The 27,663-nt window shown below is 47.5% G+C and overlaps 6 protein-coding genes across 6 annotated transcripts; 4 read left to right on the forward strand and 2 right to left on the reverse strand.

The window, feature by feature from the left end:
- Positions 1-1,743: 1,743 nt before the first annotated feature.
- N7469_000623 (Transcription factor of morphogenesis MCM1) lies at positions 1,744-2,704 on the forward strand (the record flags this gene model as incomplete). Its single annotated transcript, XM_056639543.1, has 3 exons — positions 1,744-1,980; positions 2,193-2,327; positions 2,429-2,704. The coding sequence occupies 3 exons, from the start codon at positions 1,744-1,746 to the stop codon at positions 2,702-2,704; spliced, it is 648 nt and encodes a 215-aa protein (XP_056505300.1).
- A 1,389-nt stretch (positions 2,705-4,093) lies between these two features.
- On the reverse strand, positions 4,094-6,108 carry N7469_000624 (uncharacterized protein; the record flags this gene model as incomplete). The annotated part of the gene is made up of 3 exons (XM_056639544.1): positions 4,094-5,653; positions 5,745-5,975; positions 6,067-6,108. 3 exons carry the CDS (start codon positions 6,106-6,108, stop codon positions 4,094-4,096), a joined length of 1,833 nt encoding a protein of 610 aa, XP_056505301.1.
- A 383-nt stretch (positions 6,109-6,491) lies between these two features.
- Positions 6,492-7,346, forward strand: N7469_000625 (H(+)-transporting V1 sector ATPase subunit E; the record flags this gene model as incomplete). The annotated part of the gene is made up of 3 exons (XM_056639545.1): positions 6,492-6,521; positions 6,616-7,127; positions 7,196-7,346. 3 exons carry the CDS (start codon positions 6,492-6,494, stop codon positions 7,344-7,346), a joined length of 693 nt encoding a protein of 230 aa, XP_056505302.1.
- A 399-nt stretch (positions 7,347-7,745) lies between these two features.
- Positions 7,746-10,075, reverse strand: N7469_000626 (uncharacterized protein; the record flags this gene model as incomplete). Its single annotated transcript, XM_056639546.1, has 8 exons — positions 7,746-8,131; positions 8,199-8,370; positions 8,429-8,582; positions 8,634-8,712; positions 8,776-8,902; positions 8,951-9,003; positions 9,060-9,161; positions 9,211-10,075. The coding sequence occupies 8 exons, from the start codon at positions 10,073-10,075 to the stop codon at positions 7,746-7,748; spliced, it is 1,938 nt and encodes a 645-aa protein (XP_056505303.1).
- Positions 10,076-13,015: 2,940 nt separating this feature from the next.
- Positions 13,016-17,648, forward strand: N7469_000627 (uncharacterized protein; the record flags this gene model as incomplete). The annotated part of the gene is made up of 2 exons (XM_056639547.1): positions 13,016-13,489; positions 13,581-17,648. 2 exons carry the CDS (start codon positions 13,016-13,018, stop codon positions 17,646-17,648), a joined length of 4,542 nt encoding a protein of 1,513 aa, XP_056505304.1.
- Positions 17,649-19,023: 1,375 nt separating this feature from the next.
- Positions 19,024-25,726, forward strand: N7469_000628 (putative tRNA-splicing endonuclease; the record flags this gene model as incomplete). Its single annotated transcript, XM_056639548.1, has 5 exons — positions 19,024-19,046; positions 19,114-22,417; positions 22,479-25,385; positions 25,447-25,554; positions 25,640-25,726. 5 exons carry the CDS (start codon positions 19,024-19,026, stop codon positions 25,724-25,726), a joined length of 6,429 nt encoding a protein of 2,142 aa, XP_056505305.1.
- Between the last annotated feature and the right edge of the window lie 1,937 nt (positions 25,727-27,663).

The raw sequence follows: 27,663 nt of genomic DNA on the forward strand, positions 1-27,663 counted from the left end.
TGCATTTGTAAAAATAGACTTGAACCGGAGACTTTATTTGGTCTTCGTTGGTGATTAGCGTTGAACTGTTGTTCATTATGCCAGAATATGATGAGTCTGCTCGATAATATTGCTATTTCCTTTCCAAATCTTACTCCTACTGTAGTCATATCATCTTTCAACAAGCTATATATAGTCAAGATTCCGGATCGGCCCGCGTGGATAGGCGAGCCACAAGCCATATGAAGAACGGAACTTTCTATACACAATGCACTAGTTACTAGTTACACTAGTAGAGTCCACTACTTGTAAGGTTAACCTTGACGTGGGCACCCGTCTGTCGCTGATAATCCTCCGATGCACTGAGTGTTGTGATACTAGTAACTACCACTGGGCAGTGGTAGTACAACCCGGCCAGCAAGTATATGTGGGCGTCACCAGTACACAAGCAAGCACAATATCACGTATTTGTATTTGTGTACTAGTATTTATTATCTCATCTGAACAGACTGATTCTGTCTGACTCCTTACTAGTGTACCTATCTTTCAATCTAATAGTAGTTGTAATGAATCATTGTGTTATCTATTTATCCATAGTCTCGTTGGCATGTTTGAAATACCCAGTGCATAGTAATAGTATGAGTACCGTGGTATGCTTAATCCGAAGACAAAGGAAATCGACATCCACAAGCTGTAGTACTAATTATTTCTAGAGTAGATTATAGTATAATTGTTATATTTACTGCCAATGAATGAATCAAGTTATCTGCAGGTACATGGTATCTGATGCTGCAGACATGAATATTTCTATACTTAGATACAGTGTGTACATACATACATAGTTTTGGTAGTTAGTACATAGTTCTTCCGCAAGCGGACGATCTCCGGCAGGAGGCGTGCTAGTATTTCCACACATTCCGCGTGAGTAATGTTATACTACCATGTACAGTATTTAGCATGTCAATGTAATATGGATATATTATTAGTGTATATATGAATAATGTAATACTTCAATATTATTTTACCTCTTTGCTAATATATTATATTGTTGATATATACTACTTTACTCTACTCTACATACACTAATTAACTACTAGGATGTACACCCACTGCGGGGCTGGCACGGTCTGGACTGTTCCCGGTGGGGGCCAAATGAGTGCGGCGGAATGCAGAATGCCAGATACTTCCACTCCAGAGTACGGTATTGTATACAAGTGATTTGGTACTTAGTGTTCAGTATGAAGTATGAGTATACTTTATACTTAATACTAGTATTATTTCTTTATTACTCTGTAGATATGATCTTATACTATATCATCATATATTATTACTGTATGAATACGCACAGCTGTAGGATCTATACTGAGTGGACCCAGAGGGGAAAGACACAATACCGTACTGAAACCGACCGCGTTGAATGTCCCAGCACTGAAAATGTAAATTACCGCGTGTTCAATGTAATCGAAGTGTTCTGCCGCTGATACTGAGCTTACCGCCCACTCACCGCCTACCCAGAATCAACCGCACTTTGCCTTCTTCGCTCATCTTTCCCCTCTTCCCTCCCAAATTCATTCAAACTCCCCGACTTTCCTTCTTTTTAACCCTGCGAAGTTCCCCCCCAAAAACGCGTTACTCGATTGGGTATCTACGATTCCCTTCCCCTTTTGGCTATCCTCGAATCTTCTTTCCTCTCCTCCTTTCTACGACTCCAATCTTCTTGTCTATTTTATATCCTCTTTTCTCTCTCTCTTCCTCTTCCCCATCATGGCCGACTTGGCTGCTGTCGACGAGAAACTCTCCCCTGGTCACGATGACCTGCAACAGCCCGGCAACGGCGCTGATGCCCGTGGTACCAAGCGCGGCCGCATTAGTGCCGAAGACGACGACGATGATGATGATAAACCCGGTCGTGAGCGTCGCAAGATTGAGATCAAGTTCATCCAGGATAAGTCGCGTCGCCACATCACCTTCTCCAAGCGCAAGGCCGGTATTATGAAGAAGGTACGCTCGCGTTTCCCCTCTCGGGCCCACCCTATATACAGTACATCTCTATATCTACTCCCCATCTCCAACCAACATCCACCCCCCCCAATCTATATACTTATTACCCACCGCCAACGTGTCTCGACTCTTTTAAAAAAACATTTTATATTCTCGCGTTCATCTGATTTGCATTTAAAACCAAATTAGCTAACTTCTTACCCACTCCCCAGGCATACGAATTGTCGGTCCTCACTGGCACTCAGGTCCTTCTCTTGGTCGTCTCCGAGACCGGCCTGGTCTATACTTTCACCACCCCTAAGCTGCAGCCGCTCGTCACCAAGGCTGAGGGTAAGAACCTAATTCAGGTAAGCTTTGTCTTTTTTATTTTTTATTTTTTTTTTATATTTCTTGCTCCTGTCCTCCTGGCCGCATTTTTTGAGCATCCATCTGACCATACTATTTCCAGGCCTGCTTGAACGCTCCCGACCCTACAACCAGCGAGAATGGCGTCGACGCTGCCGATGTTCCCCCCGAGGCCCCCGAGGACGTGGCGCACAACAATGTCAACGCTCCTCAGCCCAACATGGGTCGCCCCGGAATGCACCCTGGCTATATGACCAACGAGCAGCAGCAACAGATGGCCTACTACCAGAACCTCCAGCAGCAACAGCAAGCCGGTGGTCAATACCCTGGCATGCCCGTGGGCAACCGTATGCCCCCGCAGCACCAGCCTACCGCATAAGCGTTTGACTTTCCCCTTCTTCTTTTGCTGCGCATTGCGGTTCAGAGGGTCTCGGATTGTTGCCTTCTCTTCTCGTCCCTTTCTTTGCGCCAATCTCTCGCGTTCATTTGATACCCGTCACCCGTCCCTCTTGTGCTGATCCTTCCCTCTCCCTCTCCACTTAACCTCTCTCTTACTCTCTTTCTTCCCTAGTGGGACCATACGATTCCCGCCTTGCCCTGTGCGTATGTGTGTGTGTGTGTGTGTGTTTGTGTGCGATGACTTCCATTCTACCAATCCTGTGAAGTGTACATTCTCTCTGGAAACGGTTTACAGAAATCATTTGGCCTTTCACCAATGTTGTGTTCCAACACTGTTTGAACAAGTCGAACAACATGAGTGAATGTCCATCAGCAAAACACACCCCATTTGTCCCTATTTTCGACTTCTTGCTTCCAGTCATGGAAACCCTCGAAAGAAACAAACACGAAAAAAAGAAACGAAAAAAAAGAGAGAAACGAAGAAAAAAAAAGAAGAAACAGAGAAACACGCTTCCAATTTCCCTCGCAATCCAACCCTGTTTGAAAATAAGAGAGATCAAGTGCGCAAGCAAACCAAGCAAACGCAAATTCAGATCTTCAAACGCTATTCTAGCAATGATCTGGTTTTTCTACCCTTTCCCCCTCCTTTATCCCCCTCTCCACTAGACAGTATGGCTGAGGTTGGTGGTGTTCGTGGTGCATTGATTTGTTGGCGTGGTTTACCAGCCCTTCGGAGGGATTCTGGCTTTTCCAAATGGTCTTTTATTATGTCTTTTTTATTTTTTTTATTATCCTATGTTCCATTTTGAAATCTTGTCTTGTTTTTATCTCATATGACCCTCTCCCCCTTCCATTATTTGACTGGTATTATTTCCACCTCTTTCTCGAGTCTAATCCCAACTATGTTTCTTTGAGATTTCCATATTCCTGTTTGCGTCTGTGCTTTTTTTATTGGATTTGGTATGGTATCGTACTATATTTGGTGTAGTTCAAATTGGTTAAGTTTACAAGGTTGTATCTCGTGGTTAGGATTGAGAATTGAGAATCGATGGGTGTATAGTGTATACGATGTATAATTCGGATCAATCAATGCAATCAATCCTTATCCCTTGGAATATTACTGTAATTGACAATTGAAAAGAGTAAAAGGTAAAAGAAGACCCGGTTTATTAATTATTTTCACAAATGGCAGATAAAGAGATGGTATTGGTATCGTAGACGGAAGCAACTTCACTTCATATATGATATAAGAGAATGAGAATGGGAATGCAATGGAACGATCTGCTTTGTCCCTACTGTACAGGCGGGAATGGATTCGAATGAACCGAGGATATATATAAGGAAATGATCTCGTGGATACGGGTCTGATCTAGAGTGATGAGGGCATTTCCTCTGAATCTCTATCTTGTGATGATACCCATGGACAGGCCTCGCGGGCCTCGATACGAGGTAATAATGGTGATGAAGCTTCGTTCTCAATTCGTCTTATTCGACTACCCGCCTGCGGGTTAGTCCGAGAGAAATAATTTCGACCTTGTTGCCAGATTCCCAGTAATGATCTTCTCGGACCTGCGAGAAAACCGGTGGGTGTATTTCGTTGTTCGCCTGGTCTGTGCTGATTGGTTTCGATTTCTTCGAGGGTTCCGTATCCGTTTATTCCTTGTGAATTGGATGAGGGTAATTGGGTTGATATTGCACGTCTGCGTTGGGAACCTATTAATCCGGATAACGGTCCGGAAGCTCGACGCCAGACGTTGTTTTGGTTTACTGGAGTTGAGCGACGATTTCCTCGTCGGCGATGTTGAGGGATTGGACCAATGGTTGAATGACGAGAGAGCCCGTGGCGTCGTCCTACTCCGTTGCTTGAGCTACCCCGGCGAGTTTGAGAGTCGGCAAATTCGTAGTCGGAGTCATCTAGTTCAGCCCAGATGGAGGCTGCATTCAGGTCTGCAGCTTCATGTTTATCGATTGATGGGATATGTGGAAGACTAGGTGCGCGTGTGCGTTGGAATGTAGAGAAATGTCGAGGTCGGATGGAACCGTGGAGGAGAGACTCTCGTTCTCCTGTTTGATCACCTATCCTTGATTCTTCGTCCTCTCTGCCATCCAGTAGACCAGACGCCGAGTCTTGTTCCTCGACAACGGCCATTCCGGGTCCAAGACCGGTTTGTGTAGGCCCCACAACAGTGACGGCGGCATGACTGTCGATATCCTCGAGACGCCAGGATAGACAGAGGACACCGGCCAACAAAATCACTGTTCCTAGGGCAATTAACCCTGCATGGAGTCCCGATAGGTCTCCGAGTTGACGGAAGTAGATCAGGCCATCCATGATGGCGATGACATTGTAAATGCAAAAAACAAACGGATATAAAACACTGGTACTGCACAGCTTCAATCCGCGATGTAGGTAGAACAGTTGTGTTAGAGCTAAGAAAATCATGCCCAGCAAGATCACCCATGACTGCCAGCGATTAAACTGGTTCACGCGATCGACGATCGTGCGTACCAATAGCTCCACCGCTGACTTGGCCAGCAGCAGCGAGTGGGCTGATAGTATTCCACTGACAGAGCCATAACACATACCCCGAAACAGCTTCATACGACTCTGTGCGCGCAAGTTGTGGGCTGTGAAATGTCCGCCTGCGACGGGTTTCGACCGGGATCCTGGAAGACATGTCTTCAACAGTTTTGATCCGATGAGAATAAGGACTACCAAGACAAGTGTGGCTACCATCCATATCAGAAATGGTTGACCATGCAAGAGCTTTAGCAGTTGGTTGAGTGTATGTGCAGGTTCTCCAATAGCGCCGAATGTTGCGATCAAGATAGCACCGATGCAGACTAGGAAGGTCCCAGCAAAAGAATAGCGAGTGAAGGGTTCGCCCAGAATGAGAGTAGCGAAAATAGTATTAAATACGAGTCCAGACTATTTCCCCGGTGATACGTATTAGTCTCGAAATCCGAAATCCCCGATCAAAGGAGAAAGGGGGATGGAGGAGAGAGAACTATTGACTGACCGCTTGAAGTGTAGATAGCACCGGAAGTGGAAGAGTGGTAATTTGGATTGTACTGCCGACAATATTCGAGATGACGAACATAGTCATACCTAACTGCCATCGACGGCGCTTATATGGAGGACGGCGCACATCGTAGAGAGGTTTTTCATCTTCAAGTAGGTGGGATTTGCGCTGAAGGGTGAGTCCGATGGCCTGCAGACTGGTTGAGATGAGCCCCACGATAATGCCGACCTGTAGATATTAGCCAAGACTGTCCATATTGTATTCTCTTATACATATACATATATAGATATATATGTATTCACGGATCTAGTCCACTCACAGCGACACTACCCTGTGGTGACAAGTTCCCCAGGTTTCCCATCTTCACAGTATCCGGAGTATCACGCATGGACCGGGGTCGAAAACAAGACGGATGAGGTGGGACCAATAAATGGAAAGTCGAAGCTACCGGAGCACGGAATCCATTTTAAAGATTTCAACTGAGGGTGAAAAGGGCGAAAAAAGGAACCCAAGGGTTGAGTTAAATTTTCAAAAGGAGGTTGAAGGGGAATGAGAAGAGAAAGAAGAGAAGTTGAAAAGGGAAGAAGAGCAGTTCAAAGGCTTGGCGGGAGGCGGAGAGAGCTTCTCCAAAAGGCGGACGATTTGCACCTTTCAACCTCTCTTCTTCCTCTTCTCATTCCCAACGTCATTCCATCCACTTTTTATATCACAACTTTCTACTTCCACATATTTTCTCTATTCATCATGTCGCAACATGCACTCTCGGATGACCAGGTAAGTCATTTGGTGATACCCCTGCCATTCCAAAACCCTGCAAGGACTAGTTCCGAAGCTGACCCCGTGGTCTTAATTTACCCCCCCAATCTAGGTCGCGGGCGAGCTCCGTAAGATGACCGCCTTCATCCGACAAGAAGCCATGGAAAAGGCTCGAGAGATTCAACTCAAGGCCGATGAGGAATTCGCAATTGAGAAATCGAAACTAGTCCGCCAGGAGACCGCCGCCATCGATACCCTCTACGAGAAGAAGTTTAAACAGGCCGCCATGTCTCAACAGATTACTCGGTCCACTCTGGCGAATCGGACTCGTCTCCGTGTATTGGGTGGTCGTCAGGAACTTCTGGATGAACTGTTTCAAAAGGCTCGCGATCAAGTCTCTAAGGTTGCGGCAAGTGACAAGAAGAAGTATGAAGGCATGCTGCAGAGTCTCATCGTGGAGGGTTTGTACTATCTGAATGAGGATAAGGCTGAGGTCCGCGCACGTAAGAAGGATTATGATAGCGTTAAGAAAGCGTTGGAGGGGGCTGCGAAGGAATTCCAGAAGAATGTTGGTAAAGAGGTTGCTCTCTCTATCGATGAGTCGGAGCCTTTACCGGAGGGGTCGTAAGTGACCACGTCTCAAATTGATCTCTTGGTATTTTTTTTTGGGTCATGGGCTAACTTTTGTACAGCGCTGGTGGTGTGGTTGTTGTTGGTGGACAGGGTAAGATCGAAATCAACAATACCTTTGAGGAGCGTTTGCGATTGTTGGAGATTGATGCTCTCCCCGTCGTTCGGGAGACGCTCTTTGGAAAGAATGAGAACCGTCGGTTCTTTGATTAGTCTGTGTTGTTTGATTATACCTTTTTTTTTCCGGCTTGCCCGGTTTTGTTTCTCTTTTTCCTCTCTTGTTCTATAGTTCCGGGCTCCTACGTTACTCCTCTGGTTGTTTTCCATAGAGAGGGAGGTTTCTTTGCACATCTCATGACCGACCTATCCCACAAGGTCAACTTCTCTCTGAGCGTTCATCTGATTCTCATATCTGGAATAAACTTTTTACAGAAATCTCGGTCTCACAATTGCATGTAAGCAAAAACACTTCAAGCTACTCTGTTCTCTTGATGATCATAAAGTCGTCACGTTCATTAGCCATATGTTCATCCTCCCGGTGTAGTACTATCTATATGCGAGTGTCCTCATCCAAACACCATCAACTCATAGTAATCAATTCGGATGTCAATGTCACCGGAAAGGCATTGTTGTAGGATCCCTTCCAGCACTAGCGCTGGTTTTGTTGAAATAATTGTTAATGCTGCCCCCTTCCTTGGCGAAAGATTTGAATGGCGTCTTCTTGGGTGGTGGCTTAGATCGAACGGAGTAAACCAGTCGATAATGAAGGGTTTCAAGAGCTCCCTTGGCTAGCATTCGTTTAAGATGCGAAGCTCCAGATTCCTTCATCGCGCTAAAGTTTTTCTTGAGTTGCATTGCTAACTGATCAATGGCGGCATTGAACTCCTTTTCCGTGTCGGCCTGTTTGTAACGGATATCGTACAATGAGGTGTTAAGGGCCACTTCGAGAAGTTGGGAAAGGGCAATCACCACACCATAGTCGCAGTCGACTTCATTCCCTTTGTCTATATTAATTTGAAATCGGGGATCTCGGATGATCTGTGTAAGTCTTTCAGGGTTGAGAACCTCCTCGACGGACTCGTTGAGGGGGGGCAGGATCTTGGAGCAAAAATGATACAGCAAGGCGATATCGAAGAAGCGAAATCCAAGGCGATGTAGGCAAGATATGCTGTATCATGCGACTTTGGAACTGTGCATCTTTAACGGTGTTGTAGAGATTGGTACTAAGTTGACGTTCCTGGAGTCAATTAGTGAATATCCTTTGAAAGAAAAGGCGTCGAAGGGTTTGTGCATACCATATCGTCAATATCCACTTCGGAAACATTTTCTAGTAGTGCAGTCAAGGCACTCTGCAGTTTGGCATGGATGGTATAGTCGTGTGCCAACGAATTGTCTAGGGAAATTCGCAACAGAATATGACTTGCATGCGCTCTAACATCGACCGAAAACCTGCATACTGTGAGTCGTAGCCAGCGAGGCTGCACTTGGGAGAAAGCTCACAGCTCAGAAGCGTCTTGAATAAAACATAAAATGGAGAGTAGATTTGGTCGGGCTTTGAAGCGGGAATCGTAGGGCAATTCTAATGATAAGGGAAAAATCAGAACGTTCGCGAATCAGACAAAAATCCGCCGGCAGGTCTTACGATCCACAGGCTCTTCGACAACAACAGTGGTAAGCTCGAGAGCTTGAGGTTTCGCCCCTAATTGTCTAAACAGGGTATCTATATCATTCGGGCGAATATGCGTTTGGATAAACTTGCGGGGAACATTCTATCTCGGTCAGTATCGGGAATAGAGACTCTGGAAGAATGGACTTACTACAATGATTCGGTAATATGCTTTCCTTAGAGCATCGCGAGACTCGTGGGGAACTGTTTGCATGTCAGTTCCACGATCGAAGCAGACAATCGTGGAATTCAATACTCACTGGACCAAAAAAGCCAGAGGATGAATTCATCTGGGAGACGCCCAAGTGAAGCTGCGAATTCAAGAGTGCCCGATAAAATCATACGTGTACGGGACTCGGGCTCTGCACACATCAGTAAAAACTTCAATCCCAACGTTTCATTGAAGCTGACCTCGGAGCGCTGCCAAATTAGACCCTGGTGGAAAACAATGATTCGGAAAGTCGAGTGTGGTAGAGATCTTGGGATCGTGGTCGAAGAATCGCCAAACTCGATCTTGGTCGAGAGCTTCTGTTCTCCGAACAGCTTTCAGTAGACGCTGTAGTCCGGGGCCATCTTCTTCCTCGACATCGCCTAATGCAGACGTCAACATGCCTTCATTGATGCCCGTGCTGTCTCCTGCATTTTCGGGGGTGGCGAGTTTCTTTTTGGGCTGAGCAAAGCTTGCCTTGATCTTGGCGACTTTCGCCTCGATCTCGTCATCATCCACGGCATCGTGAACAAGGGTGTTGATGTCGTTCTTGTATTTCTTTTGCGCCGTAAGCTGGGCGAGGTATGCTCTGTCTGATCGTATGGGCTTTGAAGCGGCGGGCTCAGTCTTCGAAGCGGGCTTTGGCGACGATGCAAAAAGCGTGGATGGGTCTTCAAGATCTTCTAACTCGTCCGTCTCTTCGCCATCGGAGCTAATGACGACCTCCTTCCCTCCTTTGATGATGCGCTGGGAGCTGGCGTCGAAGGTAGACGAGAGCCCAGTCGATGCGGTACTCAGGAAGCTATCTTCTCGAGGGGACGGTCTCGGTACATGATCTGATAGGTTTCTATTTAGAGATTCATGCAGTTGAGCGCTTGGGCCACTTGAAGAATCTGGGATCGGGGTCGATATCGTCGCATTCGAGGATGGTGGGGGATCAGATAGCGGGGACGAGGAAGGTTGGACAGTTGAATCTTCAATCTCAAGGGCACCTTTCTTCCCAGAAGTTACTCCCGTTCGAGTCGCATCGTAAGAAGGTGGAGCAAAATAGCTCTTCAGCGATCTCATCGCGAGAAACATTCAAAGTTGTGAATGAGGAGAATCCAAAGTGCTCACTGCAAGTTGCGACGCTGTTGGATTTACTCCGCGTCGCGCAGCGCGAAGTCACCTGACCGGTCTTTACCAAGTACCCGCACTTACAAAATAATATGGAAAGGTACATCCAGGAGAAACTAAACCATTAAATACTATATACACTATGGATATAAGGTCTAGAAATTCAATTATAATGATAATAGACCTCTATTATCATCTATCATTGAATACGAAGTAAGAAGTAAGAACCTTTAATACTTTTATACTAGAAATTAGAATATTATTACTAATAATTAGTAGTGATGGCACGTAAACATGGATTTGCATATATTTCCAACGCTGAATATCTATATCGATGAACAAGGACTAACTAACCACTACAATGCAACACCATCTTCAATACTTCACATCTACCATTCTCCGCCAAAACCACTTCGAGTTCAAATTCAATTCGAATCTACTACTACCATGTATTGTACTATGTACTCACTAATACTACTATGTATGGATAGTACTGACACTCATCCAGACGTTCAGGGGCAATTACCGTCGATCCGATTTAACTTTACGAATCGCACCGTCTTGCTCCACCGTGGTTCATGGCCGATCCGCGCGGGCTGACGACGCTCTGTCATGTTTTGATTGAACTGAATGGAGATGTCAGGTTTCTATTTGAAGCCAAGTGTCCTGCAATCTCATCCTCCCTTGCAACCTGATCAAAAGTGACCCGCTCCATCTCTTGGTGTTTGCCAACGTGGGTGCCTGTTCAACATCACTCAACACTGCCCGCCTGCTACTATGTACATACATAGTAAGGAGTACAGAAATACATACGGATCCCAGACAGTATGGAGCATAGGATACAGGGATACATAATACGGGGACAAAGGTTTCCGACTGGAGCTACAGGAGCCGGCAAGTTACAGTGATCAACATCGGGGTCCGCTTTGCCTGAGGGGGCCACTGCCACACGATGGATTTTTTTCAGGACAATGGTTTGGAGCCAAGAAGGAACAGTGCATCCATCGTGTGGAAGACAGAAAAGAAACACAACCCCCCCCCCCGGGGGGAAAAAAGGGGTAAAGGGGAGGGGAAAAGGGTAAGACCGACATGATCTATCTAGAGGAGTCTACGGATTCTGCAAAATATTCTCCACGATTGATTTGATTCAATTGTCTACGGAGTACATCTCCGTATAATGAATGCAGTTGCTGTGCAATGCAATGCATATTAACCCAGACAAGAGGCTCCGCTCTGAAAGATCCAGTTTGCGCTAACCGATGACTTGCCCAGAATTCTGCCCAGAAGGGAATGACATTGGACCACCAATGACAACATCTCAAAACCTTCCACATCGAATCTATGGGTGGAGTCGACATGATGAGTCAGGTGGAGTGGACGCTCGTGCCGTGTCGCCGGTCGTTTCAGGTGTGATGCTCCGACCGAGACAGACAGAGAGAGAGGGAGAGAGAGCAAAACATCTTGAACAGCAAGGTGGCCTTTGCGCTTCTGAGGTTATTCCGGGGGTCCGTCTAATACTGAGTCTACATACTCACATACAGAGGGACTATTCGGACTACCGAAGGGATTAAGTCGGTGAAGCTCGGACGAAGTTATAATGTTGCCGAGATGCGCCCCTGTCTAGACCCGATAGTTTGATCCGGTAGACTCGATGGTACTCCGGATGGAGGACGGACCCGGATCTAGAGGAGATTCCAGACGGGGCCGTACGGAGAGGTTGTGGTGAATTGCAGAATACATAGTACATAGTACAACGGAGATAACGGTCTACCTTGTACATAAAAAATTCATACTCCGGACTCCGTACATAACGTGGTAACTAATATGCATATACATAGTATGTACACAATGTATGTCCTATGTATGCACATGGTAGTGCTTAGTGAGGCAGATTAACCAGCTGGCAATACGAGGCTGTGTGCCTCCGCAGAAGGGGCCATTCCCAAAATAACCTGGAGTACATGGTACATTTCATACATTTCACTGCAGAGAGAGAGAGAGATGTGAAGATGTAAACCCCGGAACAACCCTCCCAAGCGTACATCCATAAGGCGTTCAATGCCGAAGATCACCTCCGTTGCCACAGCCAAAAATTCTGTAGATGTGAACCAGACATGAGGCCGGGAGGCTGGTAAAACCCTTTCATACCGGAGTTACGGTATTATTATATTATCAGCATTCATATCTATCAGCGTCGATTAGTATATATTATTATCATTATTATCATGATTGAATATTGACATACTGAACCAATTCAATTAGATAGAGTCAAATAAAATTATGAATACATCTAATATCTCATTAAATAGTGATTACTGATTGCTGATGGATGCTATATTCAATAGTAACAAGCCGCTGACCAAGCCGGCATGTCAGCACCGTTTACAATACGGTACCATACCAACATTGCATTTCCAAGCCGGACAATCTTCACTTTCTGCTCGCCCCTCGAAATTCCCCCATCTTCTTCCATCTCTTCTTTTTGCTTGTTCATCATCCCCTCCTCTCTTTCACTATCCCAACCCCTTTCCCCTTCTATTTTCGACTAGATTGTATGGCCCCGTGTGGGTGATTCAGTATCCTCCCCGTCAATCGTCGACTTCCTTTCTTTCAACTTATACTCGATTCCCCTTGGAACCCGCTCGTATCCGCGCGTTCTTACAATTTCCACCCCCCCCAATACTCGCGACTTCTTCCACTCCCCCCTCCTCCACAAATGATCTCGAACCTATCATCATTTGTTTCTCGGTGAATATTTAAGCTTTACAATCGACGACTCGGCTATATTCGCCATTCGATTTCCGATACCTACAGTGGATGGTCGTCCGTGTCGGATTCCCAAGGACAACATCGTCAAGTTTTATGCCCCCGTTGGGCGCAACAGTAGCCTAGATGGCTTCCGTGCATTTTCCTGGGGATAATAATAATGATGGAGGAGCAGGTGATATTCAGGAAGTTCCAAGTAATGTTCCGAGTAACATTTCGAAGCCAACCAAGCGACAAAGATGGGCTACCACGCGCCAGGCCGGCACCGGTGGCGTGCGGAAACGAGTCTCCATTATTGATCGTTTCCATAAACGATCTGAATTGAGAGATGAGAAGCGAAAGTCCAATGCTACAAGTTCAGCTGGTGACAATGCGTCAACGACGGGGGAAGTTCAACCAGAGAATGAGAATCGAACGATTTACTTCAACATCCCGATCCCTGAATCCGAACGCGATGAAGAAGGACAGTTGAAGATGGCCTATCCCAGAAACAAGATTCGCACCGCTAAATACACCGCGCTTACTTTCGTCCCAAAGAACATCTTTCTGCAGTTCCATAACATCGCCAATATTTACTTCTTGTTTGTTATTATTCTCAACGTACGTCACCCAGAGCTACGAAAACGATCTGGCCCTTCGCTACTCCCCTTTGATCAATTATTTTCTTGCTAACTTAAACTATTGTATTTAGTTCTTCCCCATTTTCGGTGCCAACAACCCTGGTCTCAACGCCGTCCCCTTGATTGTGATTATCGTGGTCACTGCCATTAAGGACGCAATTGAAGATTGGGGACGAACCGTCTCTGACAACCAAGTCAACAACTCACCGGTATATCGCCTGATCGACTGGACAAATGTCAATTCGACCGAGGACAATATTGGCCCATGGCGCCGCTTCAAGAAGGCCTGCACTCGGGGTACAATTTCCTCTTACAAGTGGATGAAGGCCCAATTCAAGAAGAGCCAGGAGTCGGAGGAGGAGGGAGCTGGTCAGCGTCGTGATTCATTCATGACCACTGCTACTCCGCGCCAATCGGGAATGTACTCAAACCGCGATTCGATGGTTACAGGCGAGGTCGCCATTCCAATGACCGATGTGCAGTCGCCCCAGCACGAAGCCCGTGAAGCATGGCCGGCTGCGAGCGAGAACAAGTTCCTTTCTCCCGAAAGCGCCAATCGAGACAATTTGATGTCCCCAACCCATCCCGACAAGAAATCTGGATCAGTGGTTGACTCGTCCAAGCAGACCACCGGCAAGGGACGTTTCAAGCGGGACACATGGAAAAACATTCAAGTCGGTGATTTTGTTCGGTTGTATAACGAAGATCCAATTCCCGCCGATATTGTGATTCTCTCCACATCCGATCCCGATGGCGCGTGTTACGTCGAGACCAAGGGACTGGATGGTGAGACGAATTTAAAGGTCCGTCACGCTCTTCACTGTGGTCGCCAAGTTCGTCATGCCCGAGACTGCGAGAAATCCGAGTTCACCATTGAGAGTGAGGCTCCACACCCTAATCTTTACGCCTATAATGGTGCGATTCGTTGGGACCAGCGTGATCCCAATTATCCAGAAGCCCCTCGCAAGGAAATGGTCGAGCCTATTACCATCAACAATATGCTTCTCCGTGGATGTTCGCTCCGCAGCACTGAATGGGTCCTTGGTGTTGTTGTCTTTACTGGTGGAGAGAGTAAAATCATGCTCAACTCCGGAGCTACCCCTGCTAAGCGTGCCCGCCTTGCGAAGGATCTCAACTGGAATGTCATCTACAACTTCATCATCCTTTTCATCATGTGTCTTGTCGCGGGTATCGTGAACGGTATTGCGTGGGCTGCCCCAGACAAATCGTTGGATTTCTTCGACTATGGTTCTTACGGAGGCACTCCCCCCGTCACTGGTATCGTCACATTCTGGACAGCTGTTATTCTTTTCCAGAACTTGGTTCCCATTTCGCTCTATATCTCACTTGAGATTGTTCGCACGATTCAGGCCGTCTTCATCCATAGTGATTTGTACATGTACTACGAGCGGCTGGGTCTCTACTGTGTACCCAAATCGTGGAACATTTCAGATGACGTTGGCCAAGTCGAGTATATCTTTTCGGACAAGACTGGCACTCTCACGCAAAACGTCATGGAGTTCAAGAAAGCAACGATCAACGGCACTTCCTATGGTGAAGCGTACACTGAAGCACAAGTCGGAATGCGGCGTCGCGAGGGCGTCAATGCCGACGAAGAGGCTGCTCAAGTCCGAGCGCAAATCGCTGCTGATAGCGTGACTATGCTTGACGGTCTGCGCCGTATCCATGATAACCCCTATCTGAAAGATGAGAACCTGACTTTTATCGCTCCGAACTTCGTTACCGACATCTCTGGACAATCTGGCGATGAACAGAAGAAGGCTGCGGAACACTTCATGCTTGCTCTTGCCGTCTGCCATACTGTCATTACAGAGCACACTCCTGGTGATCCCCCTCAAATTGAGTTCAAGGCGCAGTCACCCGATGAGGCGGCTCTTGTCAGTACCGCTCGCGATTGTGGCTTTACAGTTCTTGGTCGCGCTGGCGATGACCTGCTTTTGAATGTCATGGGAGAAGAGCGTACCTATACCGTTCTGAACACTCTTGAGTTCAACTCATCGCGTAAGCGTATGAGTGCGATTATCCGCATGCCAGATGGTACTATTCGTCTCTTCTGCAAGGGTGCCGATAGTATTATCTATTCTCGCCTCGCTCGTGGAAAACAACAGGACCTCCGACGAAAGACGGCAGAGCATTTGGAAGAATATGCCAAGGAGGGTTTGAGAACTTTGTGCATTGCCGATCGTCTCCTTAGTGAGGAGGAGTATCAGGCTTGGAACCGTGAACACGACGTCGCTGCCGCAGCGATTGAGATGCGCGAGGAAAAGCTGGAGAAGGTCTCAAGCCAGATCGAGCAGGAGCTTATGCTTCTTGGTGGTACTGCAATCGAGGATCGTCTACAGGATGGCGTGCCAGATACAATTCAACTGCTCGCGGATGCTGGTATCAAGCTTTGGGTTCTTACTGGCGACAAAGTCGAGACTGCTATCAACATTGGTTTCTCTTGTAATCTGCTGAACAACAACATGGATCTGATTGTCCTCAACGTCGGTGAGGGCCAGAATGACCAGGCATCCGCAGAGCTGGATAAGCATCTTCAAACCTTTGGACTGACCGGTTCGGACGAGGAGCTCATTGCTGCGCGTCAGGATCATACTCCACCTGAAGCTACTCACGCAGTCATTGTGGACGGCGAAACCCTCAAGTTGATGCTCACGGACGAATTGAAGCAGAAATTCCTGCTGCTTTGCAAGCAGTGCAAGGCGGTTCTCTGCTGTCGTGTCAGTCCATCGCAAAAGGCTGCCGTCGTCAATATGGTCCGACATGGTCTGAACATTATGGCCCTCTCCATTGGTGACGGTGCCAACGATGTGGCTATGATTCAAGAGGCTGATGTTGGTGTTGGTATTGCTGGTGAAGAAGGTCGACAGGCTGTGATGTCTTCGGATTACGCTATTGGACAGTTCCGATTCCTTCAGCGTCTGCTTCTTGTCCATGGAAGATGGTCATACCGCCGTTTGGGTGAGTGTACTGCCAACTTCTTCTACAAGAACTTGGTTTGGACATTTGCCCTTTTCTGGTACTGTGTATACAACGATTTCGACGGCTCGTACCTCTTCGACTATACTTACATCATTCTTGTCAACCTGGCATTCACTTCTTTGCCTGTTATTTTCATGGGTATCTTCGACCAAGATGTTGATGACAAAGTTTCTCTTGCAGTGCCTCAGCTTTACATGCGTGGTATTGAGCGCAAGGAATGGTCGCAGTTGAAGTTTTGGATGTATATGGCCGATGGTCTGTACCAGTCAATCATCTGCTTCTTCATGCCTTATGAGCTCTATGCAGTTGCAAACTTCGCCACTGAAAACGGACGCGATATCGCCGACCGCACTCGCATGGGTGTCCTCGTTGCCTCTTGTGCCGTTATCGCAAGTAACGTCTATATCATGATGAACACTTACCGCTGGGACTGGTTCACTTGCCTGATCAATGCTATCAGTTGTCTGCTGATCTTCTTCTGGACTGGTATCTACTCTTGCTTCACTGCCTCTGGTCAATTCTACAACTCGGCTGCTGAGGTTTACGGGGCTCTGAGCTTCTGGATCGTCTTGTTGCTTACTTGCATGATATCTCTGCTGCCTCGCTTCACTTATAATGCCGTTCAAAAGGTATTCTTTCCCCTGGACGTCGATATCATTCGTGAACAGGTCACGCTCGGCAAGTTTAAGCATTTGGAAGATCAGGACGACATCGTTTCCCCAAAAGTGGAGGCCGGGAAGGTCGCACCGAGTGATGACTCGGCGGCCTCTTCAGAGCTGGCTAAGCCGATCCAGCCGCAAATGAAGCAAGACCCCGGCATCCCCGATGACGAGCGGCCTTTTTATCCACCAGCTAGTGTTCATCAAAATGGTCATAACCCGCGCAGCCAGAATGGTAGCAACGGAACCAACTATACTGCAAGTCTCGATCAGTATCCGCGACCCCAGTCAGTGGACTATGTTCGACGTTCCCACGAACGGACGCGACATTCCTTTGAACGTGTGCGACAAAGTTTCGAACAGAGCAATGATTTCACATCAGCTGCTATGCTTCAGCGGATGGAGTCCAGTCACGGACAAGAGCCCGTTCAAGATCCGTTCCGTGCCCCTGGGGAGCCCGTTGCTCATGCGTTCTAAGGATACTTCGGACCTTGTCTTGATCTAATTTGATGATTTGCCAATGACGACCTCCCATCTCTACTTTGGTGACTGGTGTGATCCCTGTCTCTTCGCAGACTCTGTTGATCCCTCCTTTACCATCTTCTCATGAGCAAAATGCTGTGCGATATTCTATTTTTTGCGTTCTTCCTTTCTGCAGTCCGCTTCACTTCATTTCTTCGCCCTTTCCCTTATATTCACACAGCCTTGATATTCCCCCAATAGAAAGCAGGCGTTTGGTATACCTCCACCTGGCGGTGGTTCGGCGCATTTCCTTTTCATTTCTTTCTTCTCACTCCTCTTTCTTTCCCCCTTCCTTTTTTTTTTCTTTTTCATTTCCCATTCCCTCTACATGGAAACCCATGGCGGTTCCTTTTCCTTATTGTCATTTGCATGTCTCATATTGCTCTCTCTCTTTGTACAAAAGCATTGTCGCTCTCCTCCCTCTCTCTATTGTCCTCGACAAAAACATCTCCATCTCCTCCCTCCCGTTTCATCTGAGGTTATTTCCTAAGAGATTTCTTCCTGTGCTTCTTTCCCTTTTGCTTTTTACTTTTGACCGAGTTCATTTTCCCTTGAAGTTGAGGGGGGTGGCCGGTTTGGTTCGGGGATGGTATTCATGTATTCTATTCTATGCCCTTAATGGGGAGAGTTACTTAATGCGAATATCTCATGATAAACATCATCCAGGTAATTATTCATTCATTTACATTTGTAGTTCTCTAATAAATCAGCCCATTAAGATCTTCATTCTATAGATTGATAGTCTAATCTTGTCCATTTCCAACTTGAGTAAAATCGCTCTGGCGCGTCGCGTAGTCACCGCCTTAGTCCCGTGCAGTTGCGTTCTGCCCGCGTTTTGTTGGTGATTTTTGTTCGATTCGACTTCAAAGCAGGAAGGTCTTTGACCAGCTTGACTTGGTGGGTTGATTATACGGCCTTGACTTGTTGTATTGGTTAGTGGGGCTACATCTTTGAGTTGAATTCATGTTATTGTTAATTGCCACTGACAAATGACTGGGGTTTTGTGCAGACATTCACTGCAGTTGATCTGATCTGATCTGATCTACTTTGGCTTAAAAGAGAGCTACTGCAACTGGGGATTTGGAGAAAGAAGATCTTCTTCTTATTGCTTGGGTGGACGCAACCAATAATTATCTCCCTCACTCCATCTTTTCTCGATTCGTTCGTCCGCCAAACGCCGTCGCACAACACAAGCTCATATCCTTTCATTCACAAAGACAATTCTCCGCCACCATTCAGTGAAATGTGTTAGGAGAAACCTGGTCGGAGAAGGGAACATTTGTCGAATGTTGGAGGTTTCAAGTTGATCCCATTTCTTGAGTTTTCCAGCATGGAATTCGTGGATGCTATTGGGTAAGTGCCTCTAGTCTGATTGGACTTCAGTTCCCTCACACTGCTAACTACTGCTGCTTTTTGATAGAGAGTTGAAAGCTCTTCCGGAGGGAACTCACCTCTTATGTCCGCGCCAGAATGACGACGACTACGGCCGATACGATAATCTAGACCATATCGATGAGCAGGGGAAGAGCATCAAGGAGCAAGTGGAGGTGGCAACAGCTCGAAAAGAGAAGTTCCTTTCCTGTATGCGTATTCTCGCATACAACGCAGAGGGTGTCGAAGAACTACAAAGCTGGGTTTTGACTAAGCTCGACGAGAACCTGGAAAAATGCGACCTCTGCATTAAGCAATACTACACGGGGAAAATCTGGCTCATGGATCAGCTTAAGATGGACTATGACGACGGGGATATCGAGACTTTCTTTCAAAGGGTCGATGAGTGGGATATCAAGCGTATCACTCGTAACTTGAGTGCGGCAAGTACTCAGTTGAAAAGTGTACCTGCGGCGCAGATCGCTTTGGATGTCTTGGAGCGAGCAGCTTTGCTTTCAATCTTTGAGACTTTGAGTTGTGATGCAATGTTGCGCAATGATAGTCTCTTGACCGAGCACTTTGACGAGCCCTTTAAATTGATACAGACTAAGCGGACGCTGAAGATTTCAGACTATGTGCCGGCTGTCACTCGATTTCTTTTCGACTCTAATCAACTCCGCAGCTTTTGGGCCATTTCTACTTGGACTCGGTATGCGCGTCCTCCAACGTCCTTGGAATTCGACTGGGCCATTCGTGATGGTCTCCTCAGTGCTTTGCAAGCTGCATCTATTCAACCGCCGCAACTAGCTGTCATCCAACGGCTATGGCGTGGTATGCAATTAATCGTCAGGAAGCTTGATAAAGAGCAAATTACTCACAAACTTCGCGCTCTTGACATTGATCCTCTCCGTCTATCGGTGGATCATCTGAGTTTTCCGACTCCTGGCCTGCGTTTTCTCTTAAACACCATTCAAACGTTCCTGGAGAAGGCCCCAGCTGATTTCTGGGACGCCATGCAGACGATTTCCCCACAGGCCCTCATGGAACACACATTCTTCAACACTCAATTCAACACTTTCTTGATGCAGACCACCGATGGCGAACCTTACGAAAAGTCTGCAATGAAGGACATGCTCTCCTGGATTGATCCGTTTCTGTCATCGTTGAAACCCGCTCATTCGCCTGCTGCATCGCGCTTCCTGGCATTGCAACTTCTGAGACGTCTACAGAATCCTCAATATCCTCAATTATCTCGATATCATTGCTTCCGTGTTGGCCTTACGAGTATTCTCCATACTTTACGCCGGTTTACCGATAATGAAGCCTCCCGAAGCTCCGTGGATCATATTGTGCTGGAAACTACCATGAGTGTTCTTTGTGAGATCATTGAAGTCATCCTCAATACACCGACGTTCGATATTGAGCAAAGCCGCCAACAAGAAATTGTCAGTTTGTGTATGGATGTCGTTCGCAACACCCTTGCCTTGGAATGCCAGTCATTAAAGAGTGATTATGAGGTTATTCTTAAACACGGAACTCTTTCTCACAGAGTATCAACTTACTCCCCTCCGATTTGGGGTGCGGTTGTCAAGCATCTTCACCAAGATAATCCCGCTCTTTCGACAGCTGCTTTGCTTGGAATTCTCCCCCTTGTTGGTCTAGAGAAATTCCCCGTCAAAAGTGAAGACAAGCAGAAGGGCACATTCAATGAAACATACGATAATCTTACGCGGCTTTCCTGCCAAATCATCGAACGCCTGGCGGAATTCAAGCCAGAGCATCTGGAGTCGCTCTTTAAAAGTCAGGATACCAGCAGTGCCCTCGTTTCAACTCTCTTTGCAGCCGATGTGCATACCTATCAGGCTTCTGTCGATTTGATCAAGAACGTTAGCGGTCATTCTGCTCGACGAGATGCTATTTCGTATCTACTACAGACGGCATTCACGACAACCATGTATGGCCTTAGCTGGTCTTTCCGGAGAATATCGAACATGAAAACTTTTGCCCCGGCTCCGCGAATGCTTCATACAGGCACTGACATTGTAGAGATTCTATGTAACAGCCAGACTGGTATGTTACGTACTCGAAATCTCGCCGATCGCCGCGAGGTGCTGTCACTACAAAAACTTTGGGAATTTCTTTGGCAGGCATTGACTACAATCTTTAACGAGACTGAGGCTTGGCATCTTCGGGGTAATGACAAGTCCGTAATGCTCGAGTTCTGTCGAGATACGATCCAATTTGCCGATTTCCTGTTTGATCAGTATGGTGTCTTTCTTGGTGCAGTAGGAGATGCGGATCCTGGTCAGAAGTCAGTATCGGAGAACTTTCTCAAGCCCCCGACGACTACAATGAGTGCGATGGTCAAATGGTTGAGGCTGAAGGATGAATACCTGGCCAATACTTTGGTTGGCCTTGTATCAAAGCTTCTTCGTAGGCTGGGGAGCTTGGATGTTACCACCGTACGCCCGGATGCGTTGGAGTTTATTGAAGGCGTGTCAGTCAATGGTAAAATCCGGACAATCCTGACAACTCGCGATAAGGCCGAATTGGTTCGTTCTTTGGAGGCCTATTACAAAAAGCCAGTTGTCACAGCTTCTACTGCTGCTTTGAAAAAGCAGAGTTCTATCACTGCTTCCTTTTCCAGGACGTCTGACTTCCCCAGCCCGTCATCTCGACCTGCAAGTGCTGCGCCAAGTGACGACGATTTTGAGGAGATCCCTGATAGCACATTGCTTGACCTTTCTCGTTCCGTGGAGCTTAATAAAAATCGCCTGGCCGCTGAAGCTAAGCGTAAAGCTCAGCTGCAGGCGGGCAAAACGTCGTTGGTTGCTCCGAGAGTTCGGCCTCCCATTTCTCAACAGATTGCTGCGCAGCGCCCCAAGGATGATGCTAGCAGCGTTTTGTCATTCCGTGAGAAGCGTGAACGTGAGAAGGAAGCCAAGAAGAAGCGTGATCTGGAGATAGCCGCGCGGTTGAAGAAGAACCTTCCTGCACGTGGTGTTGCGGAGCAGACTGCGGAGCAAGGCTCTGGTCTTAAGGGTATCGGTGTGAAAGGAAAGGACCATGCCCTCCCTGCTGATAGTATGATGGTATCTTCTGGATCAGACACAGACTCCGAGAGCGAAGATGAACTCGACAAGGAGCTGTTTGGAGCGAAGGCAAAGAAGCCCGATGCCGTGGCAGCCTATGAGCTCAGCAAGAAACAGTCACTGCAGCAGCAGCCGGTCAAGAAGACTAAACGCCAACGTTCGGTCAAGGATATGCGTGCTCGGCTGGCACCAGATCTTTCTGGTCTTCACCATTCCATCCTTGCTTGGGATTTCTTCTCAACTGGTGATCTACCCCCCTACGTCTGGTCGCTCCGACTATTCCCTCGTGTCTAGTACATTCCGCACCTCCACTGAATACCAGAACACCTTCGAGCCATTGTTGATACTGGAAGCCTGGCAAGGCTTCCAACAAGCCAAGGAGGAGGGCGGTTTTCGTCCCTTCGAAGTTAAGATTATGTCTCGCCTGACTGTCGATACATGGATCGAGTTCAGTACACAGCCCGTCGGAATGCCCCTCAAAGACTTCAATATGGGTGAAGGCGATCTTGTCTTATTTTCCAGCTCATCAAACCCCACCGGTGACCCTAACGTGGGCCATGTACTCGCTCGCGTAGCTGGAATCAACCGTAAAGGTGGCAAGCAAGAAGTCACATATCGAATGAACATTGGAAACAGCAAGTTCCACTCTTCATTTGGTACTGGCTCAACGGCGTGGGGCGCCAAAATCACATCATTGATTCCCGTTGAACGAGAGTATGGCGCTCTCATGGCTCTGCAGTACTATGATTTATGCGATGAAGTTGTCCAGGCAAAGCCTTCACCTATACTTCCCTACGGTGATGCTAAACTTGACCCCCTGATGAAGAATTACTCAGTCAATCGTGCTCAAGCCAAGGCAATCAGACATGCCATGGATAATGATGCCTTTACTCTGATCCAGGGTCCTCCAGGTTCCGGTAAAACCAAGACAATTACCGCCCTTGTTGGGAGTCTCTTGAGCAATGTCCTCGGCAAGAATTCTGTTTCTATCGGACCAGGGTATCACGCCAACCAGCCAAAGGCGCCTGGAAAGAAGATTTTAATATGTGCACCGAGTAACGCCGCCGTTGACGAGTTGGTGATGAGATTGAAGGAGGGCGTCAAGACGGTTAACGGTAATCATGAACGCCTTTCAGTTGTTCGCTTGGGCCGAAGTGATGCGATCAATTCTAAAGTGCTGGATGTCACCCTTGACGAAATGGTGACTGCACGGCTTAGCCAAAATCCTGGCTCCAAAGATGGCGTTGATATGCAGAAGCTGTATGAGCAGCACAAGGCTACGGATAATCGATTTAAAGAGATTCGCTCTTCGCTGGATGATTGCAGAGCAAAGGGTCTTCCCGCTCCTGAGGAGCTCGAGCGCGAGTTCGAATTGACGAAAAAGAAGAGATCTCAATTGAGTACGGATATTGACAAGTCTCGAGATCAAATACACACTCAGAACCGAAATGCGGAGCTCAACAAGCGACGTGTTCAACAAGAGATTATCGACGGAGCTCACGCTATCTGTACTACTCTCAGCGGCTCTGGACACGAAATCTTCCAGGGAATGAATGTTGAATTCGAAACCGTCATCATTGATGAGGCAGCACAGTGTATCGAGCTGAGTGCTTTGATTCCTCTGAAGTACGGTTGCTCTAAGTGTATTCTCGTTGGTGACCCGAAGCAATTGCCACCTACTGTTCTCTCGAAGATGGCTTCTTCATTCCAGTACGAGCAGAGCTTGTTCGTCCGTATGCAGAAGAACCATCCAAAAGATGTACATTTGCTTGATGTCCAGTATCGTATGCATCCAGAAATCAGTCGTTTCCCCAGTCTCACATTCTACGATGGAAAACTGCAAGATGGCGCCGATATGGCAAAGCTTCGACGACGCCCTTGGCATCAAAGTGATCTGCTTAGTCCCTATCGCTTCTTCGACGTTCAGGGCATGCACCAGAGTGCGACCAAGGGCCACTCTTTGATCAACTATGCAGAATTGCGAGTAGCAATGCAGCTCTATGACCGACTCACCACGGATATGAAGAGCTACGATTTTACTGGCAAAATTGGTATCATCACTCCGTACAAGGGTCAATTGCGAGAAATGAAGATCCAATTCGCTGCCAGATACGGCGAGGAAATTCTTAACAAAGTCGATTTCAACACCACAGATGCCTTCCAAGGCCGCGAGAGTGAAATCATCATCTTTTCCTGTGTCCGTGCTTCGAACAAAGGTATTGGTTTCTTGTCTGATATTCGACGTATGAACGTTGGTCTGACTCGTGCCAAATCATCACTTTGGGTTCTGGGTAATTCCCAGTCGCTGATGCAGGGCCAGTTCTGGAATAGTCTCATTCAGGATGCACGTGGACGACAGGTCTACAGTGAAGGCGATATTTTGCGTATGCTTGATCGTCCGCAGTTTACTGGCTACAAAGAAGTTGAGATGACAGATGTCGACGTGCCTGCTGTACAGTCAATTGAAGAAGCGCCGACGACCGAAGCGCCTGCAGTGACAACCCCCGAGTCACCCGCAGCGGACTCGCCAGCGCCGCCCATTTCCCAACCATCCTCGGCGTCTATTGGGCTCGATTCTCGTTCGGTGTCGGTGTCGGTCTCCGGCCGAGGCACCCCGAATCTCCCACCAGAGGGACCATCAGGTGGCAGAATGGGCTTAGACACCACAAAGAATTGTGGCATCTGCGGCAGCAACGAGCATTTCACCATGAATTGCGACGACGCCGAGGCCAAAGAAGCTGCACGAGGCAAATGTTTCCGATGTGGATTAACTGGTCACTCGAAAGCCTATTGCACAGCTGAACTGTGTGTCCGCTGTGGACAATTTGGCCATTTGACTTCTCAATGCAATTCAAAGATGCTATCCAAGCCGGATCGACAGCGTCTCCAAAACCAAGAACGAAGACATGTCGAGCTGCGAATGCAAACATCCGAACGTCAGCAGCAGAAACAGGTTGCCCGCGCAAATCCACAAGTACCCGTTGTGAAGGTCACAAATGATACGCCAAATGTCAAGACCCAAGAGGGTAATTCCAAAGGTCAACAGAAGCGCAAGCGTAATGATTCGGCGCCTGATGCTCCACAAGCAATGCGACAGCGCACCGATGGGCCTTCGAAGGCTCCGAAAGAACCCAAGGACCACAAAGCCCCTCCAAACCCTCCGAGGGCTCCTAAAGGCCCCAAGGGACTCAACGCTCCTAATGGACCTCACAATCCAGCCCCACCAAGCGTAAGTCACATAATCTGGGAGTACTTTGCACACAGCCTCCGCCACTGACACTGAGTTATAGGATCTCATCAAACCCTCCCGTGACGGACCAGCATATGGACCGACAGGAAAAACACATCCGGTGGGAATCAAGGCGCCAAGTGGGCCATCGGCTGCCAGAGCCGGAGAGGTAAGCATCGATTTGATAGAGATTTCTTTCATCTCTTCTTTTTTTATGATCTATCGCTGATCTGATCTGATTTTAATCTATTTAGGCCCCGCCCAAACCCAGACCACCGCCCATGATGCGCAAGAAGAAAGACGTCGACCCATTTATACGTCCCAAACAGCGACGTAACTAGATGTCGCATGTCTCACAGCCTTGGTCCTACTGTCGCTAGACATTTCCCTTCTCTGTCCCATATTCATTTGCTAGAGAGAGCCACTCTGTTCTAGATGTTCCATCTCTCCGATCGACTTATCCTCCTTGACCAACGAACACGCCACGAACCTGTTCACCCTCCACACCTTGACCCTTGGTCCCACTTGCATTTGCATCGTTCCTCTTTGATTTTTCTTTGTTTGTGTGTTTATGCTGACTTGTGACGACCTCAAGTTGGTAGCATCCGCCATGTAAGCATTAGAAGGCGTCTCCAACAGCCTGGATTGGCCCGGGTTCTTCTCTTCATGTACCCTGTATGTACAATTAACTTCATTCATCGTGGGGGTTTAAAATTCCGCACGGCTACTTTTCTTCTTTATAAATGGGTTGGGTCTTGTAGAACCATGGCCCGTAGGTCATGTTGATTCTGTGACAGACGGGGATTGACAGATCGTCTGGTGTTGTGCAGGAGTGGATATTGGCATGTTTGCCCATCTTTTCGTACTTTTCCCTCTTTCTGCATGATTCCCACTCTGCTATTTTTTTCCATTTTCTTCACATCACTCGGCTTCATCATGTTCGGTCTGTTCCGGCTACGCCACCCGGACGATGCAACAAAATCCAGGAACGACGCGTGAATCATGCAGTATCCGCAAGACCGTTCTCGGAGAATAAAAGCGATGAAGGAGTGTGTGCGAGATCCAAACGCAAGGGCTGGTGGATCCTCCAATGTGGGCTATCAACTGGATATCCTCAATAATCGGCGACACTAAGGTTCGCGGGCATACATCACCTCCTTCCGCTTCTCTATTTGCTCCATGCTGCTAGACTGAAATTATCCAAAGGCGCAGATGGCCTTGTACTTTTCAAAACGAATGACCAACAGGGAATGCAGCTCATCATGATCGACGTTGTCTACCCGCTCCGGGGATCCTTGGGATCTGCGGGTGAAGTCCCGGAGTGGAGAACTGATACCTCACATCTTGACGTCGCTTATACTTTTTCAAAGAGGAGGGGGCAGAAGGAACCCAATGGTTTGGTTCATTTGGCTTAGACCCCTTACATTTTCAACAACTGGGGAACCCCTAAGCAAAGATTAAAAACAAAAAAGACGACGAGAAAGGGCTCATGACTTCAGCTGCTGGAGGTCGTACAATGCAATGCCCACGAAGGGGATTGTGCTGCAGCAGGGCTCGGTGCTTTTGGTGAACTCATTAAATGCCAATCAGAACAGGTGATGAAGGCCGAGGTCAGTCGAAGTCGAAATAGTTTGTCAATCCATCCAAATGCTGTGTCATATTGGCGGCGCTCCGATCCCGAACCACGCCGTGCAGGGTCACACATCCAGATGACCAGGAGCTAACCATGGCCAAGCGTCCTGTTCTCCAGGAACTCGCCCTTGTGTACCCCCTCCCTCACAATGTGAAGGTACTAATGATTTTAGCTTCAACTATATCGGTACCCTTTCCAGGCTATCTGCTTTCGGAGAGCGGGCCCGAACTACTCCTGCGTCTGGATCGTCGATTCTAGGATGGCGTTGACGCCCCTCTTCTCGCTCAAGGAGATGCGACAGCTCAACTCTAAAATCCTGCAGCTTTCTCGCACTTAAACCCGGTTATTTCTCCCTTTCGGTTGCCTCGTCTCAGCTGCGCGTTTTGCTTTCTTTCTTTTCTTTCCACTTTGTGAGCCTTCGCCTCAGACGCCACCCTTTTACCTCGTCTGTATATAGTGGCTTGTGTCTGTACATATTAGTATACCTGTCATTCTGCATTTGCATATGTGCATATATCTGTCTCGCCACAGCCCCCCCTATTCAGCTTGGAGACTTGCCTCTTTCATAATTAGGTGAGCTTTGCCTCGCAGGCATCTTAATTATTCAGAATATCTTGTTCTAATGAAGTAACAGCTTCGTCAATT

Source organism: Penicillium citrinum (genome assembly GCF_028827155.1).
Source record: "Penicillium citrinum strain IBT 23319 chromosome Unknown utg000001l:1.0-4955037.0:1.0-4956770.0, whole genome shotgun sequence".
Taxonomy (NCBI): Eukaryota; Fungi; Ascomycota; class Eurotiomycetes; order Eurotiales; family Aspergillaceae; genus Penicillium; species Penicillium citrinum.